Genomic DNA, 19,193 nt, shown 5'->3' with positions numbered 1-19,193 from the left:
TCAACCTCCTCATGGGAGCACAAGCTGGCGCCTGCACATTCTTTCACAGGACCCAAGTACTAACATTCTTGGATTATGAATTACACATATCAAGGATTTTGAAACTCAACTGATATCTGAAAATACTTTCTGATTTAATCTAACGCAATACATGACTTTATTAATTTCCTTCAGAAACAAGTTACACAGGCCCACCACCCAACTTGAAATTTCATCTTCACACACAGTGTGAGATACAACTTAATCTGCATCCTGTATTTGCTACTCAGTGTGCATTTCAGAGTTTGTACTCTTAGTTCTACAGAATGACTTATTCAATGTGTGATGTTATTTAGTCAACCTGCCTAGTCACTAGACAGAAATGCAGTTTCTCTGACAGCTGCTTGATTACGCAGACAGTTGTTGGGTTATTCAGGCAGCTGTTATTAAATACAAAAGCCAAGCACTGCAAACACTTGAGATCTGATATAAAAACAGAAAATGCTGGAAATATTTAGCAATTTGGGTCACATCGGGACAGAGAGAAACATTTTAAATCAATGACCAATCAGAACAAGAAAAAACCTGAAACGCTTTGTTTCTCTGCCCACAGATGATGCCGCACCCACTGAATATTTCTAGCACTTTTGTTTTTAGGTTAGCGGTTAGTGAATTATATTGGAAACAGAGAGCCCAAGAATACTGCAAATTGCATCCAAAAGAATATCTATTTCTAAATAGAATTTAGAAATTTCTAAATGCAGTGGCATTGTGCAGCAATGATTACACGGTTACAGAGCAAGTTTCTTAAACCTGGAACATTTTACAAGGATAGAATAGTTTCCAATTTGAAACTTATTTTAATTACAGTTAGTACAGTATTCAAGCAACGGGGCAGCATTATGCAGACATATTTAAAATCTCAAGTAATTCCTTTGAAAATAGGTTCCATTATCTTCAGCATCCCCTTAATGCTCATATCCAATATTTAATACAGTTCAGCATTGTATATCGAACAGCCAGTAGCTGACTAATCCAGAATCTAGATTTATAATTCAAAGCGCGTGCATAGAATAGAACATGCTGAATTTGAAAAAAATACCCTGCCTTCTCAAAGGATGAAGGTGAAGTGAGTGACAAAGATTCAAAGTTTGCATTCACCTATAAAGAGAAAATGGAAATTGCAATAAATTGGGAAAGGCCAAGTTTACAAATCCCATGAGAATAAAATTTCACCGCCATTCAATTTCTTAACCTTACAGTAACAACTGTCGCTGTTGGCATTGTAAACAGAAAGCACTACAGATGCTGGAGATCATAAACAAACCAGAAATTGCTGGAAAATCTCAGCAGCATCTGTGGAGAGAAATCAGAGTTAATGTTTCAGGTCCAGTAATTGTTCTTCAGTTCTGAGAAAGGGTCACTGGACCCAAAATTTTAACGCTGATGGCATTGTGTCAGTTAAATTTCTGAAATAAGCAATTTAATAATGTATTTATAAATAGAATCTCAATCAAATAATACATTCCTACTACTTATATTTAAAAGTGAAACTTTAAACAGTGATCAATTCTTATACCAAACAATGATTTCAAAAATCAAGGGTGTTTTTTAAGACTCTTAGCCTTCATGTAAGCTAATATGAAAATTCATGTTACTGCTTGAATTCAATAACTTGCATCCTGATGTCACTATGTTACTTCTTACATTTACTGTGACCTTCGGTAAAATGCTAGTAGAGAGTCAATACTAAGAGTCATTTGTTAGTATTATGGCCCCTTTAGTATTAGCTACAAACTTGGCCAATTTGCACATTAGCTTCTGACTGCAAATCATTGATGTGAATTAGAAAATTAGTTGACTCAGTAATAAACAGAGATCAAATGTTATAAAGTGTAGTAACACACTGTACACAATGTTTATTGTTTAGGTAATTTCAAAGTCAAACAAGCAATTTCTTTTTAGTTACTGCCTTGCTCTTCCCCCAACATTTGTACACTTTCTAGCCAACATTGGTAATATTTCGATAATTCTACAAGATCTGGCTGGGAACATGGGATCATAGGAGTAGTAGGCAGTTCAACCCCTCAAGCCTGCTCTGCCACTCTGGCTGATCATCTATCTCAATCCCAATTTCTGCACTATCCCCACATCCCAATAGTAACTGGAAATCTGTGTCCTGAACTTCCTAAATGACTTAACTTCCAGACTGAGTAGACTGCTCAAAGATTCACCCAAACGTAACAAAGTCGCATTTCTAAAAAGATAGAACACTCTAAACTTTATCATCCTAACTACTGCAGCTATCACAGATATAGTAATCTGGATAATACAGACAAGTCACCATCAAAAGTTTTAATGCCTAATTACAATTATAGTATAATGTTCATATGTATAGAATAATTCTAGACATCAGCACATTTCTGAAGCTATATACACATTAAGAAATCAAATTTTATACCTCCAGAGTAAATGAAGTATATTAGAAAGAAAATTAAACTGAAGCTGAACCTTTGAGAAATCTTCATTAATCCAATGATATTAAGAAATATCTGTAATCATGAAAGATAAAATACTTCCATGCCTGTGGTTGAAACTGCAGACTGTCTCCATCACTGCTACTGTCATCGGTCTGACAGGCAATTGACACCATGGCTCTAGTGGGTGTAGATGATTGTGGCTCAACTTGGACAGCAGTGGTCTGGACTACAGGTAGAGAGAAGGAACGTGGATGCCTTTCTTGTGTTGAAGTGGACTGTAAAGGGCTTAACGGAGTAGGTGGTAATGTTGAAAGGACAGGTGGCTTCTGATATTCATCAAATGAACTATTCTGCTGAGGTGAAGGCTGAGATTCTGGGAGGATGGAGGTCAATGGGTTAGAAGATGATTGTTGGGAAGGCAAAGGGAGAGGAGGTGGAGAAGGTACAGTGGGAGGAAGTGAGGATGGCACAGGGGGAGGGGGTGGGGAAGGCAAAGGAGGAAAGGGTGGGGAAGGTACAAAGGGAGGAGACAGCAGAGAAACTTTCGGAAGTTCACTCTTTCTTTTATCTTGTTTGACTGGGGGTGAAGGTGAAACGGAATGGGGTGATGGAGTGGAACCCTTCGAAGAAGGAGGGGGTTCTGGAGTGATTATTATCTGGAGAGAAACACACAGCTTTAGTACCAAGAAATAGATGTAGATTAAGGGATAATTTCATACATTTCAAGCCAATTTGCACCATGCTTCAAGCTTTTTGACAACATGTTTATGAAAAACAGAGCTCCACAGCATTTAACGAATACTGAACATACAACTGGAGTAATGTCTACCATTATATCAGTCATGTTGAGCTGAGTTACGAGCATTTTCTTAAGCAAACAGATCTTAAAGAACCTTCAGCTATGCCACTTGCAAACACAGGTTAGTCTTAGCCTTATAGTAAATATCAAAGACTGAGAAAGGCATGGGTTTGGTAAAAAAATAAATTTCAAACACTACTGAAAACAAGCAACATTGATTAAATTCTTTTGTACTATTTACGACCTGGTTAGCATTAACTAGAAACAACTGAGCTCACAGGAGCGCTACAAAAAAAAACATAGAATTAAGAGTTACACGTAGATCACAGTGACAAAAATAAAACTGTACATTAAAACCAAACCTACAAATCTCCCACAAAGAACACTGCAAAGGCAGAAAAGCATGTTCTACAATTTTTTGTACATTTGGCTGGGGAAGTTATCACCGAAAGTTGCTTCAGCCGACACCAAGCACTTACAATTACAGCAATTACATTCATTTGATCCGTGCCTCAGTTGCTTTAGATACTTTCCTCTGGATGGACACCATCACCTCATCCAACTACAGCTAAATACACAACAAAACTAGCAGCTGATCAAGCAGAAAACCCTATACATGGTTGTACAAACAAATGCACAGAAAATTATTGAGTTCATGGCTCAATCAGAATTGCAACAAATTGTTGAGCAGCCCATGCACAAGACAATATCGATTTTCTCAAAGCATCAAACCTGGTTTCATGCATTTCTTTGTAATAATTTTTCATGCATTCTTCTAACTACCTTCTCAACCACATGAGTTCCCTCCTCATGTTTCCTTACAGGTTTTGAAGTGATGACCAACCCCTCAGTAAGCCAGTCATCCACTTTTCTATTCTTGGGCTCCTTCTTTTCGATTCCCAGTCTGCCATGCAGTTCCTCAATAAGCCTATCCTGAGACACGTTCTTATTAAATATAACAGGCCCAAATTTGCGGCGTGGTACCTCCTCTCGATTCATCGGGTGTACATTTGAAGAATGCTTTGTCCTCTCAATAAGAGATTTCATCTGCACCATAGGGAACATTGCACAGTGAAACCACAATCCTGCAAGTTACACAGATACACTCTTCAAACTTAGCACTCATATTCAGTACATTTACCATGTAGCCTTTACATGTTGCCACGTGCAACACTTACCTTGATGTAACAAAACGATCCAAACTCCTACCAAGTTGAAGAAATGGACGTGCACATTTGACAACAATTAAAGCTTTAGCCTTGTAAGCGGCCTAGGCAGAAAGGCTCAAATTTAAATCCTCACGTCTGTGTGCCAATTTGTTTAATTGATTTGATAATAACCAATTCAACCGAATCCAGACAAGGTATGCACAATTTCAACAGAATAATGGTATGGAAACCAGTTCTGAGATTAATTTAAGTGTAGAATCAAATGCATCTCTCAAATCCCACGACAGTGGTCTTTGATGTCATTGTACCTCCTAAGATCTAGTCCTCTTTGTTAAATGCACTGCATACCAGGGTAACTACCTGCCTGGCAAGCCTTCAAGTATAAAACCTACTGGATGATCAAAGAGATGCAAATGATTTTCCATACATTTGAGATATAGTCCATTGTCTGTATCCCACATATGTGGGTGGCACAGAGAGCTCTATCCCAGCTAGGGGACACACAATATTAGACTGACTTTAGTGTTTTTGAGTGTTTGCAATTTGGAAAGTATGGTAAGTAAAGCTCACCTTATTAATACATCCACAAAGCACCCCAATACTAGTAATGTCATGAAAACAAAGTTAGCATTGGCTGTGATAGGAACAATGTTAAGTGCTTTAAGTTCTGCAAAAATATAATGTCTGTTGTCTCACACTATTCTGACCATGCAGAAATTCATGCAACAAATCTCTGTAAAACATTCCACATTTAAATTTTCCGCCTGCCTGACTAGAAGCAGAAATCCGTTCCACTGTCAGTATTTGAACTGGAGGTAAATCAAATTGCTTCTCTTGTGCACTCTCATTGGATCGAAGATGTGGTGAGCAATGATACACACCACTTCGTTCTAGTTCCATCTCTCTTTGTTTTGGTTGCTGCTGTGCTGCCTGCAGTACAGACTTTTCATACGACTTGTTTATGCTGAGTAACTTTGTAGAATCTTTTCCTCCAAGTTTGGATCTATCTGCGATACTGTGTTGATACTGTGGTTTGCTAGTCACCTCCATATTCAAGGTGGAAAGTTCCATCGTATTTGGACACACCGATGCTCTCTCCACTGACACCACCTTCGCTTCAAGGACCTCTTGATTAGTCTCCACATGTTGTTCTGACACAACCTCAGGATACAAGGCCAACAGTTTATCAATAGCTTCATTCATCTCACCAAAATCATTAATCAAGGATGGAGCAATCTCCTGTTGTACAGTGCTTGAGGTCAGTAGTTTGGACACAGGCCTCTCTGTTTCAGCAACATTTGAAGAACTTGATCTAACTCTTTCTTTCACTTCTGTGGTATTCATCTGGCTCCCAGGCTTTTTCTCAGTTTCCACTATCTTCATGTCCCTGAGGCTGGTCTTGCGTGATTCAGAAGATTCTGAAATGAGTGGCATCACTGACAGAGAAACATCAGTGCCTGGTTCTGAAACTGCATCTGCATTAGGTGAACTCACTGAGCAAAAGACAGATGGTTGAAGGTCTAGATGGTTGAGCAATGAAGTGGTAGGATTGGGTAATGTGGAAGCAGATGGGTGCAAAGTGCTTAGGTCCTCATCAATGTGCAGCAGCTCTAGTGGACTGGGTGTTCGTGAAAGTGGTGAGGGCAAAGCTGTGTTATTGAGCATAAATTGGGAATTGCAAGACATGGACATCAACACCCTAGCTGTTGATGGCTTAATGACAGGCTGGGCAGCAGCAGACACTAGCAGGGCATCTGAAGCTGAGGTTTCTTGCTTTTCCTCTGGTTCAACACTTACAGGACTTACAGTACCAGCCTAAATTGAGGAAAGGAGAGCAACAGAAAGAACAGGGGGAGAAAAAGTAAATTGGACAACAATAAAGAAAATGAATGAAGATGATTTTAATGATACACTCCTGCCCTTACCTGTCCCCTGCTGAAAGACATCACATTACACTCAACCTGTGACAACTCCAAGATACCCAAAGTCCCATCTGTCCTTCTAATGGTTCACCTTGCAGTGAGTTCCCCAGTATTTTATATGCCATTTATTCCTCAACACATCAAGCATGTCATACGTTGCATGTCTCAAATTCCATTTATTCCCCCAATATTTTGTGCCCTATCTGAAAATTATATTGGCTACATACCTCACATCTGACCTTTATATGTCTGTGTCCTCCCCATGGTTCACGCTCCACCCCACAAAACAGAATAAAACACAATACTGTCTCCACAACACTACTTCTTATGCCCCTTTTGGTACTGTATTTTCCATAAATCTCATACAATCCATTTCTCTAATCCTGGGTGCCATCTCTTTCCTACAAGTGTACCTGGAATACTATTATCCAAAACAATTATTCCATGCAAAATGATGTACTGAATGATTATTGTCATAATCTACAGATTAGATTAGTAGATAGTTCAAGGATAAATCAATTCAAATTCTTCCAAATTCATCCAACATATATCTTCCAATAATACTAACTTGCAGGCTTCTCAAAAAAAAGTTACAACCCTCTAAACCAACTCCAGTTATGCTATAGTTAACAATTATTTGAATGAAGCAGTCATATCTTACACAAAACGCTTCAGCAAGATGGAGATGACCCATTCTTGACTATTTACAGAGAGACCTCCAAGTCCTGCACTTCTTCCCAAGTTTTAGTCCAGTAAATAACTACCAAAACTGTTAAAAAGTAGGTTCAAATACTCTTTCTCAAGTTCAAAAGTAATATACAATGTTTTTTAAACTGAGCACATCCCCTCTACCTTGATAAGTAACAGATGCTTACTGCAGGTTACACCTCCCTGCATTTTCACCACTTCAAACAGCATACACACTACTCTCAGGCCAGCTAGGTAACAAACATTATTGCTTGGCTTTTGCACCTTAGACACTGGAGTCAGGAAGACAGGAATCCAGTTACACTCACATTGAAAACAGAGAGGGATTCCATCAACTCATCGAGCTCACGAGTTGCTGAGGATGCAGAAATGCGGGCCTGTTGTTGAGTAGGAGTGTCACGCTGAGAGGGTGGTCCTTCCACAGGAGACACAGCTGTTGCAGGACTGAAAACGAGACCAAACTAGTCAGCATCAACCGTAACTACAACACGCCACACTAGTGTGTAATGCCGGAGTTGAAATCCATTTTACTGCCTGTATGCAAATACTCTGCATTGATTCAATTCAATGTTAATCAAAAATTATATATTCCCAATCAGGTACACAAATGATTCTCTTTAGAATTAGTCTGTTATTTATGATGTCAAATGCAGACAGTCAAAACGAACTGTGAAATCTTCATGGTCAGCAGGTTAAATAGTGCGAAATAATGGAACTAATGACGGAACACAGGAAAGGATGAGACGGAGCAGAAAAGGCAAAAATGAGGTGAAGCAGGAGGTTGAAAGGTAATAATAATAATGAAAGAGGATGTCACAGAGTATAGGTAGGAAGCGAGAGTTGGAGAGGGAAGAGGGATTGCTATTGAAGGAAAATTCAGATTTAGTTGGCATAGAAATAGAAGTATAAAACACCAATCTTCAAGAAGATTATAAAATAAAGTCAGTGGATGTGGCAATGATAGTAACTTGAGGGAATACAAATTCAACAGGTTGGGAAGCATCTACAGAGAGAGAGAGACATACAAAATTAATGCTGAGTTCAATATATCTCTTCTTTGGACTTCAGTAGAGTCACATTGGACTCAAAATGCTAACTTTGTCTTTCTCTGCACAGATGCTACCAGAGCTACTAAGTTTCTCCAGGACTTGCTATTGGTATTTTGGATCTCTAGTTCCCAATACTTTGCTACTATTATGGGTTAAGGGGTTTACTATAAAAGAGAAAACAAAATGGAGTGAATGAAGAGGAAGATGCTGCTGAAATCTTGTTCATTGGGACAAATAACTTTGGACAATGGAGAGGGTAAGTGCTGGGGTGCAGGCTGCAGGTGTGCTCAACTGGAGACAGAAAAGCCTAAGTCATTTTCAAGAAGAAATTGGATAATACAGAGCATTTCTTGAGCATGAGGTAATGTGAACTTCCTTAAGATTACAAGCCGTTTGTGTGTTCTCATGAAATTGTGTTACAAATATGAAGTTTATAAGCTGATGATGTTTTGCAGTTGGTTTAATTTTAAGATAAAATGCAGTGGCAAAGGTGATCATGTGACCTGCTCCAAATCCTACTTAACAAGAAGCCTGGGTGGCTTGGTTGCTACAGTAACAGAGAGGCCCAAGTTATTTTACAGGCAAGGCAGTGCAACATGTTCACAGCTTTGTGCAATGGAAAGAATATTTGTCCTGATTTTAGGCAGGCTCCAGTGTTGTATGGATATGCAAGAAATGTCAGGTTTTATAAACGTTAAATTCTCTATTTAGTTCCTAGATAGAGGGGGGTTTTGAAGATAATCAATCAATTTCTACAGGGATACAAGGCACAAACAATTCACATTACCAAGGAGATGAACTTTGAGAGAAAAACAGAGCATAGAAGCCACAAGAATATTGCTTAGACCCTAAACCCTTCAAACAGGCAGTCTGCAAGAATCTGAGAGGAAGAGTAAGAGCAATGCGATAGAGACAGCCAAGATTACACCTACAGATCTTTCAGTCGAATAGCAGGAGAAGCAAGGCTTGATTAACTGAAGGACAATTACATATACATACCTTGGACTGGGAACTGAGCTCTCCAGTTCATCCAATAAGCTTTCCACACTGGGTCGCACATCCTCAATTCCTCGACTACCATTTCTCTTGGGCTTTTCTTTTGTTGGAGGAGGCACCTTCTTGGCAACTTGAGTTCCATTTTCCTGACCAGTATATTGAGAGCCAGTCACTGGAGCATGATGGGAACTGCGGTTGGATTCCTCTGAAGAGCAACAATCAAAAAAGTTTAATTAAGCTTATTTAATTCTGTTAAGCTCAAGTTTCAATTAAAGCTACCTTTGAATCTAACTTTACTGACTGTTCCCTTAAGTTGGGTTCATGGTTGCTGCCCCTGAAGATTTTTCTTTAAAAATTGATTCACGGGATGTGGGCATGTGAGCTTGGCCAGCACTTATTGCCCGTCCCCAGAGGTCAGTTAAGAGTCGACCACAGTGCTGCAGGCCCAGACCAGGTAAGGATGGAGTTTCCTTCCCTAAAGGACATGAGTACACCAGATGTATTTTCCAACAATCAGCCTGGTTTCATGGTCATCAGAGTCTTTATTCCAGATTTTTTTATTGAACTCATACTTCATCATCTGCCATAGCAGGATTTGAACCCGGGTCCCCAGATTCATGGTCTAGCCATAATACCACAAAGCCATTAACCCCTGCAATATTTTAATTTCTCCTCTCTTAATCTTGCTCATCTCTCAGATAACGAAACACCTTATACTTACATAACATCTCAGTTCTTCAGGACATCCTACAATGCTTTATAGTTTATGGATCACCTTTCAATCACTGTTGCTATTGTAGGTAAAGGTAGCAGATAATTCGCACATCAGGCTTTCTCACATATTCCAACTCAATGAATAAACTACTAAATAATCTGTTTCTACTGTTGTTGACTGGAAGAAAAATATCAACAAGGACATGGGAATCATTTACAGCCATTGAATCATTTACAGCCAACTTGGCTAACAGATGGAGCATTGGTTTAATGTCTCATTTGAAACACTGCATTTATTAAGCAGCACACCTTGATGCACCAACCTAGATTACATACATAAAACTGTAATAGGGCTCAACATTCTATCCCTTCCCCCTCTGCAACAATCTTTAATTCAGAGATTAAATGTTTCAAATTATGTAAAACCAGCTTTCTCCTTAACAAAAACAACTACTTATCAACATGTGCTGGGCCTCACCTTGCTTACTCCCTAAGTTGGCATAACTGGATGCCCTGTGGTAATCAGGAAGCGTTATTTTAAGTTTGAACAAACAAATAGAGCAGATCCATAAGGATCTGGAATCACAACTGAAGCGTACTGCCATAGGAGGTAAAATTCAATCACTAGTCATTGCAACTTCTCTAAAATCTAATGATATGGGGAAGGATGATTGCACAGTATTACAGGGCACTAGCCAACTATGTCAAAATGAAGCATAAAAAAGATTGCTGATTGAACAATTTCTTGGTAATTTCAGCTACTCTAAGAGACGTTTCAAATAACAGTAAGGCATTTCTCCAGGGGCAATTTTCACACTGTATACTAGTCAACTTTGAAAAATCTAGGATTTGGTCATCTGATCTAGTCAGAGGCTGCAGAGGACTCAAAGGATAATTGAACAAGATTAGCCATATGAAGTGTCAGATTTATTTATTTCAGCAATAATCAGTATTACACTCTATATTAACAAACATTACTGTATATACTCGTGTAAAAGTCAAATTTTTGGGGCTATGTTTAAAGGTTCAATTTATATGGTCCATTATTACAGGGCACTAGTTTTGAGGAGCTGAAATTCATGCTGCAGTTCGAAATACTTTTATTAGGAGTTGATTGGATCTCTCAACTAATCCCGGACAAAGAAGAAAAAACACAATGAATTACAATAAAGGTAATTACTGGATAAAAGCAAGAGAAACATGAATGAATTACTGGTAGTAAATTTTATTTATACATACCGGTACGAAAATTTAACATCTCAAAGATTCATTGAAATCCTGCAAAATCACACTATTCAACATAGTCATGGCCTGGCATAATGGCACATTTAAAATGAAACATTTATTAAATTCTGAATGTGTGTCTTGAACATCCCTGCCAAATTCTTCCATTGCAATCCCATTTACTCTTGTATGTAATGAACCTCAGCAACATTAACAAATTTGTCAAAGAATTAAAGGTATATGTAGCCAATATATCTCACTTGTATTCAGATATAATGACATAATCAAAATAATTAACTTTTAATGATATTCAACTTTTGGATTTATAGTGAACAATGTGTGATAAATATTGATAGATATAGTACCGGTCTGAATGAATGAATGAATCAAAACGTGCTGTATTAAACCAAGTGGGCTAAGTAGAATTATGAATGAATAGAGACACAAAATAGTAAACAAAGAGCGATGAGCAGAGTTACCGGTATGAATGAATGAATGCGATTTCGTTTAAGTGGGTTAATGGGAACATGCAGTTTCCTTTGTAAGAGGTTTACAATGTGTTATAGAAGGGTTGATGTTTACATGAAATATATGGAAACTACAAGATTTTTTGGCCAAAAATTAGGGGCTGACTTTTACATAAGATCAGAGTGGTGCTAGAAAAGCACAGCAGGTCAGGCAGCACACGAGGAGCAGGAAAGTCGATGTTTCGGAACCTTTTGGCCGAAACATCGACTTTCCTGCTCCTCGAATGCTACCTATACCTGATCTGCTGTGCTTTTCCAGCACCACTCTAATCTGGACTCTGGTTTCCAGCATCTGCAGTCCTCACTTTTGCCTTTTACATGAGATTGACTTTTACATGACTATATGCGGTACATAAATATAGGTTAAGTGCAAACATAGACTGACAGCTATACATCAAAGCAAACAGCATACACTATCCCTCAATAATACTTACAAATACATTTACAACCTCATAACTGATTTATGCACCAGTGGGAAAATTGCATCTGTTCAGTTCTAGAAGTGGTCTTTCCATTTCACACTTTTTCCACCTTTAGATGACATACACAAAAGAATCTTTTCCCACATTTTCCAATTATCCCCCAGCCTTATGTTAAACGGCAGAGAGTGAATTTTAAGTTCACAGTAGGTACTATACTCTGCTGCCATTCACCTTGGTACTGTAGTGTAGTTAGGATTCTGCAGCTCCAAGTGAATCACATTTTCCTACCAAATTACCATCTTGATAATGAAACACTTTCATGGGACTAATATTCTTTTCCAGATTCCTTGAGGCATCGACAGTAAAATAGAAGGTCAGAGTGGGAGGGGAGAAATAAGATGAACAGAACAAAGGAAAATTTCTTTCTCATTCTCAGCACTGATGCAAAATTCTTTTGAGAGCAGGACAAAAACAAACTGAAATATGCTTAAAACTGTCAAGTTACCCACATATGTTACAGAAAATACTTGCCGGTTGCAAAGTTGCTGGGTGAGTTGCTTTGCACTACATTCAGTTCCAGTAGGAGACGATCCAGTTCTGAGAGGTTGCTGCCCAGAGCAGAGGTCATGACAACTGGTGAAGATTCTGAGGACTTTGTCTTGTTGGGAAAACTGCATACATGACAAAGAGAGAGAGTGTTTATTATTTGAAAGCTCAAATGGCTCGATTATACTTTACCGCTGATACTGCCCAGTACTGTGACCGGCATCAGATTATATTGCAGGGAATGAACTTAGAGTGGTCTAATCTCATTACTTATTACAGATCAAACAAATGTGCCACATTTTCATCAGCTACATAAACCCTGCATGATTTCAAATTATTGGTCACAAAAAAGCTACAGATGACAATCACAGGAGGGCAGTATCGTTCTTTGAGGCGAATGATCCAGAATTTCAAAATGGTGAAGTTGTCACTTACAAGCCTGTATCAAGTTACAGTATCAAACAGACAATAAATAAATCAGCTGATGTATTATGTTTAAAAACCATGTCACATCTGTCATCCTATCCTGTCTCTACAACTTCCTTCAGCCCATCTTTTTCATCTGTCTGACTTTGGTGTTCCATACATCCCATAGCCCACTGTTAAAGACAAACTGCTTCACAATCATGACTCTGCCTTCTCAGAGCTTTCGTCCCTGAATCCCTGTTAACTCTTTCCTCTCCTTCAAAAAATTCCAAAGATCATCAAATGGTACCTTTGTCTCCCCAAGCATCAATCTCTCCTCTATGTAGCACTTGGCGTATTTATTGCATAAACAGTGCAAACAAATGCAAGCTATTGTTGCAATGTCCAATCATGAAGAGAATTCTAACTTCTCGTCACCAAAACAATAAATTTATTTATATGTAGTGTGTTACTTTTAACATCAGAAATTGAGCAAGGTAGGATTAACTGAGAGGTATGATAAGTGTATTCACTTATGAGGCTATCTTTAAATCTCTTAAGTCTTTGACTTCTCACCCATTATCTACTCAGCTCCATTTTAGGAGACATTATTATCTGGAAAGGGAATGTGTCAGCTGACAGTGTCACTCTGTTTACAATGACAGTCAGTCCTTGGCTATCAATGCGATTCTATTCAAAAAGGCAGTCCCAGTTTATCACGGTCATTGCACTTATTGACACACAGTCTTTTTTACAAGAAATTAATTTGTCATAGAGTACCAATCTTAACAAAATGTTGTTAGTGTGCTTACAGAGGAAGTGCTTGTCTGCTGTTCTGTTTACGGAAGGAGTCATGCCTGTTACCTTTCTAAGAGAGAAGTCTTTCTGAATTAGCTGCTTGGTGAAGAATCTGATATTGAAGCACAATCTTATCTGCTACTCCACTTAAGAGTGGGCCTTATCTCAGTTAGGTACCTGTAAACGTGGTCTTCCTCAGAGGAACGTGGAGCAGGAGGACTAACAGAGTCTTGTGAGAGAGAAGAGTTGCCTTTCACATTTGGCAGGTAGGTCTGCTGTTGTGGTTTAAAAGAGAACTCAAAATATTCAGTAATGAGAACAGTAATAATTACATTAATAACAGTTTTAATATACCAGAATGTGGAAATGACAGGTATTTTTCAACTGAATATTTAACATACCTGTTGCACACAATTTCAATATTTTCTACAATTTAATTTTATGTCTAGATAGAATTAGTAGCAGCTAGTTTTCACATACCTTAATTATATTCTCAAGTTTCCTTTTATCCCTAAATTGAGACATGAATTCGAAATACTGAATCTCTGTTACACAAATCTCTAATTTATCTCTAACCTGGATGTTGCTCTTCTCACCAAATAACAGGAAAGAAGCAAACTTGCACAATAGTGGACAATGCTGGTAATACAGGTATGAATCTTTGATTTATCTTATCGACCGTTTCTATCTTTATTCAGGGAGCTTGGACTTTTTTTTTGTCTTACCTTTCCCTTACATGGGGTGATACCTCGACTCAACCCAAACGAGCTTCTCTTGAAAGACTGTTCATTATTCACAACCCTTGATTCCCCCGTTACTCAAAAATCTCTCTAACTTCATCTTGAATATATTCAATACCCAGCATCTATTGTTCACTGGAGGACAGAATTTCAAACACTAACAAGCCTCAGAGAAGAAATTTCTTCTCATTTCCATCTTCAATGAGAGACCTCTTATTTTGAAACTGCAGTCTCTAGCTCCAGATCCCTCGACGAGCAGAAAAATCCACTAAGCATCCACCCTGTGGGAAGCCCCCTTAGAATCCTACATGTTTCAATGAGATCAACTCTGATTCTTCTAAACGCCAATGAGTATTGGTTCAAACTGCTCGACCTTTTCTCTGAAGAAAAACACTTCAACCCAGGAATCAGCCTACTGAAAACATCACTGGATTGTCCTCAAGTCAAGTATGTCCCTCATTAAGGAATTTAACCAAACTTTCACACAGCAGCCTGGCTCACCGGTGCCTGATAATGTACTGCTGTGGACGGCTTTCCTACTTTTGTACCTCATCCCTCTTGCAATATAGACCAATATTCCATTTGCTTTTTGTATTATTTGCTGTACCTGCCTATTGACATTTGCGATCATGTACAAGGACTCCCGTGTCCCTTTTTCCTCCAGAATTCTTTAGTCTCTCTCCATTTAAATATTTTTTCTATTTTTACCAAAGAGGACAATCTCTCATCTTCCTAAATTATACTTTGTCTGCTATTTTTGTATCTATTCACTTACCTTTCCTTGCAGACTCTTTATATATGTTTCACAACTTTCTTTCCTATCTCTCTTCGCATCATCAGCAAATTTAGCTATAATATTCAATCCTTTCACCCAATCATTAATATAGATCTTAAAAATAGTTGAGCACAGTTTAGAGAAAAACAAAAAGGAGAGGCACAGATAATTGCCAAAACCTAGAGATATACATTAGAAGCAAAGAACCAAAATGATCAATAACTTGCAATCTCTTGCCTAACAAAGTGGCTACAATACCTTGGGAGAGTTGGCCACTCCAGTAGAAGGGGAGCCCTCTTCTTGATAACCCTATAAAACCAAAGGAAAGTATGTCATACATGTGTCAGATACAGAATTATAAAAATTAAGCACAAAAGGAAGGTACTCTGACTACAACCTCTTCAAGAGCATGTACCGACTGTTCCCAATTATATTTCATTTTGATTATCCCTATTTAATATTTACCCCACCTCTTTCAAATACATCTGTCAACTCAAGCTTAATAACTTATGATAAATTATTACACATTCTAATAAATAAGAGGAAGGGAAATATCTGTAAGTGCTAAGATTCAGAAACAAAAGCAAAAATGGTGGAAAGACATAGTAGGTTTGCCAGTTGCTGTAGAGAGAGAATTAATTTCTAAGTTTTGCAAAATATTGCATTAAAAATTCTCTCTCTTTACACATGATGATAGACTTCACGTGTATCAATTAGGATACTTTGTTTTACTTTCGAGTTCCAAACACAGAGTGTGTGGTAAAGAAATAGCTGTTAACTTGCTTCTTTGTTCCTGTGGCATTAACAGCTTTTCATCTTACAGACTTGCTGACAAGAAAAAACAATCTCTCACCATTTACCCACTCAAAGATTCTTTATCTCTGTAAAAAAAGTTATGTTCCTCTTAACTTCTTTGCGTCAGGGCAGAAACTCTTATTTTTCAAAACGTTCTTCAACTGATTTATTACTGGTGCGTTCTGGCAAATTTCTGCAATTTTTTTATGGTTGCAATACTTATGCTCGCATTGAATTGCTCAAAGTCTTGCAAAAATGCAACACCACTTCTTTCCTTTAGTATTTAATTCCCTTTGTAAAATATACAGATCCTGCCTGAATTTTATGGCTTTCTTCCCCTGCATTTGTACCTTTAACGATCAATGAATGTGCGTTGAGATTTCACTGATCCTCCACTACGTCTAAAAACTTATTGTTACAGTGTAAATCCCCTTACTGTTCTTTTTCTCTAAATGTATCTTTTCAGATTTCTCAATTATATTAATCTCTTACTGGTTCACTAACCTGTCTGAGCTCATCTTAAAATGTACTGCATATTCCTCACAGATTGCAATTTCCCGCATTTGGTACAACCAGTAAACTTCAATATGATACCTAATAATATTATTTACATAAATTAAAAACAGGATATCATAGCTCAGAGCTGTGGAGCATTTTGTTATCTAAATTCCACCAACTTGAAAACCATGTACATATTCTCACTGTGGGAAAAGATCTGCCACCCTGCCTACCCACAGCATTGACACAAAGAACACAGAAATTCAAGCCTGTCCAAATCATGCAAGAGACACCCAGAATGCCTCAGCATTGACCAACAGGCTGATAAGGTAAACCAGGCATGACCATAGTCACTCACTCCTGAAGAAGGGCTTATGCCCGAACCGTCGATTCTCCTGTTCCCTGGATGCTGCCTGACCTGCTGCGCTTTTCCAGCAACACATTTTTAGCTCTGATCTCCAGCATCTGCAGACCTCACTTTCTCCTCACAGTCACTCACATACCAGGGAATACACTTTCCAAAGCAAACTGACAATAAGCTTCCTGGACTCGATAAACACTGCTGTCCCAAAGCCACACAAATGACAGGTCAGACAGCAAGGCACCAGAATATTTCGCTCACAGGAGAGAAACAATGGAAACTCCTTACTGCCAAAATAAGAGACATTCTCACCTACCCTTGAAGAGAGCTGGAATCTCCTGATTCCGTTAAGAAATGATTGAAGCTGCCAGGATGTTTCATTGTATCTAGATTCAGGACATTCTTCTGATAACTGCTTTGCGATTATCACCATAACTAGATTATTTAATTATCAAGACCATTGTATTTTCGCTATTTTTTAATTAGTATTCCTATAAAAACTGCCTTGATTCTCAGCTCAGGGAAGAGAACCATTGGTCTACCTGCGCAGCCTGTCAGTTCTGTGTCAGCCTAGTCAATTTCTCTTCCAGCCATATGTAATAAACAGCTTGTCAATTTCACCAGATCTGGCTTGTGTGGTCTCTGTTCAATTGGGCTCACTTCTCCAACACTCACTATTATCTTTCTGCTCCCTAACCACCTTTCCATCCATGAAATTACATTCCTTTTAATGCCACGTGCCTCAATTTAAATAAGTCTCTGATGTGGTATTTTCATAAGTATCTCCTGTAAATTAATCCATATAGCATTCACTACCTCCCCTTTATCAATGTAAAATACTAATTTCAGTGGCAAATTATGACAAGATTTTAATAGCCTGTTCTACCATCATTGGACTATTGAAAGTCATGAAAAATTCATTTTGCCTACAACCCTTTCCCTCCATAATCAAGCACAATTGCATGCCTGTTGACACAAATCTAGACGATCCGCTTTGTAAAATCTCCAAGAATAGCCATACTTGCTGTCACGCTTGGGACAAACTGCTGGTAGTATCAATTATAATATAAAATCGGTTTATATTCCTCCTGGTATCTACTACTTAAAATGTATGAAACGAACTGAGTAATCATTCGTTCACTTAAATGGCAGCATTAGATTATTTACATTACTTAACATCTTTGATACATCATATGTGGATCTTTATAAGACCATGTATCTTTTAGGAGGACATGTGCTCACTCAAGGTGTTGTCAGACAGGATAAAAGCAAATTACTGTGGATGCTGGAATCTGAAACCAAAAGAGAAAATGCTGGAAAATCTCAGCAGGTCTGGCAGCATCTGTAAGGAGAGAACAGAGCTGACATTTCGAGTTTAACTGACCCTTTGTCAAAGCTCTGACAAAGGGTCAGTTAGACTCGAAATGTCAGCTCTTTTCTCTCCTTACAGATGCTGCCAGACGTGCTTAGATTTTCCAGCATTTTCTCTTTTGATGTCAGACAGGAGTTTAGAACAAGATCATGTGAAAAACAGTCACTTGATCTCAATAGGTTGAGGAAGTAGCAAATAAAGAAAAGATAGATTTGGAAGAAAAAAAAAAACAGGTCTAATATCCTTTATTGTCACATGCTTCGAATATAAAATAAAGTGAAACGTGTGTAGCGTTGCTCGCACGTAAGCACCTTTCACAGAATATAAATTGTTTTTTCCAAAACGTAGAGTGTCCAACTTTTCCTTCTCCGTTGCTACAGCATGCTGCTGCCCGAGTCCCACTCCAGGCTTCCCAGTAACACACCATGCCACCAAAACAGTGTCCCACTCCGGGCTTCACAGCCCATGCCACACCGCCGTAAGGGACCTACTACACGTGGAAGCAGGAGTCCGCCTCCATGCTTCATAGGCCAACTGACTATCTCTGCTGCCAAGCTGCCTCTAAAAATGCCACTCCCACTCCAGAGTCCATTGAAGCTTCCTCCTGCCAAAGCACTCTCTTTTTCAGGCAAGTTTGAGGGAAAAAAAATGGGATAGGAGGAAAAAGGGAAAAAAAGAAAAGTGCAGACAAGGAAGACATGCCTGAGCACAGGAATGCAAATGCTTATTTTATATAAATAAAAATCAGTAGTTGTTTGTATACAGTAAATCTGGACTTAAAGAGATGGCCAGGTCTTAAAATGTATTGAGGAGAAAGTGAAGTCTGCAGATCAGAGCTGAAAATGTGTTGCTGGAAAAGCACAGCAGGTCAGGCAGCATCCAGGGAACAGGAGAATCGACGTTTCGGGCATAAG

General features: G+C 38.5%; 1 protein-coding gene across 12 annotated transcripts in view; it reads right to left on the bottom strand.

The window, feature by feature from the left end:
- LOC122562805 (paxillin-like) overlaps window positions 1-19,193 on the bottom strand; it is a 93,208-nt gene that overhangs the window by 21,635 nt on the left and 52,380 nt on the right. For 5 of the 12 annotated variants that reach the window (XM_043716038.1, XM_043716033.1, XM_043716035.1 and 2 more), the window contains exons 3-11: window positions 15,512-15,562; window positions 13,916-14,013; window positions 12,521-12,660; window positions 9,106-9,307; window positions 7,366-7,501; window positions 5,196-6,242; window positions 4,042-4,305; window positions 2,564-3,115; window positions 1,087-1,140 (exon numbers count right to left, since the gene is read on the bottom strand). In XM_043716038.1, coding sequence (XP_043571973.1) covers window positions 1,087-1,140; window positions 2,564-3,115; window positions 4,042-4,305; window positions 5,196-6,242; window positions 7,366-7,501; window positions 9,106-9,307; window positions 12,521-12,660; window positions 13,916-14,013; window positions 15,512-15,562 — 2,544 coding nt within the window. The remainder of the gene's footprint in view (window positions 1-1,086; window positions 1,141-2,563; window positions 3,116-4,041; window positions 4,306-5,195; window positions 6,243-7,365; window positions 7,502-9,105; window positions 9,308-12,520; window positions 12,661-13,915; window positions 14,014-15,511; window positions 15,563-19,193) is intronic. The other 7 variants (XM_043716042.1, XM_043716044.1, XM_043716034.1 and 4 more) reach the window with 6 other exon arrangements.

Source organism: Chiloscyllium plagiosum, chromosome 25, assembly GCF_004010195.1.
Source record: "Chiloscyllium plagiosum isolate BGI_BamShark_2017 chromosome 25, ASM401019v2, whole genome shotgun sequence".
Classification (NCBI taxonomy): domain Eukaryota; kingdom Metazoa; phylum Chordata; class Chondrichthyes; order Orectolobiformes; family Hemiscylliidae; genus Chiloscyllium; species Chiloscyllium plagiosum.
The sequence above is the reverse complement of the archived record's forward strand: the minus strand, read 5'-3'. Positions and strand labels throughout refer to the sequence as shown.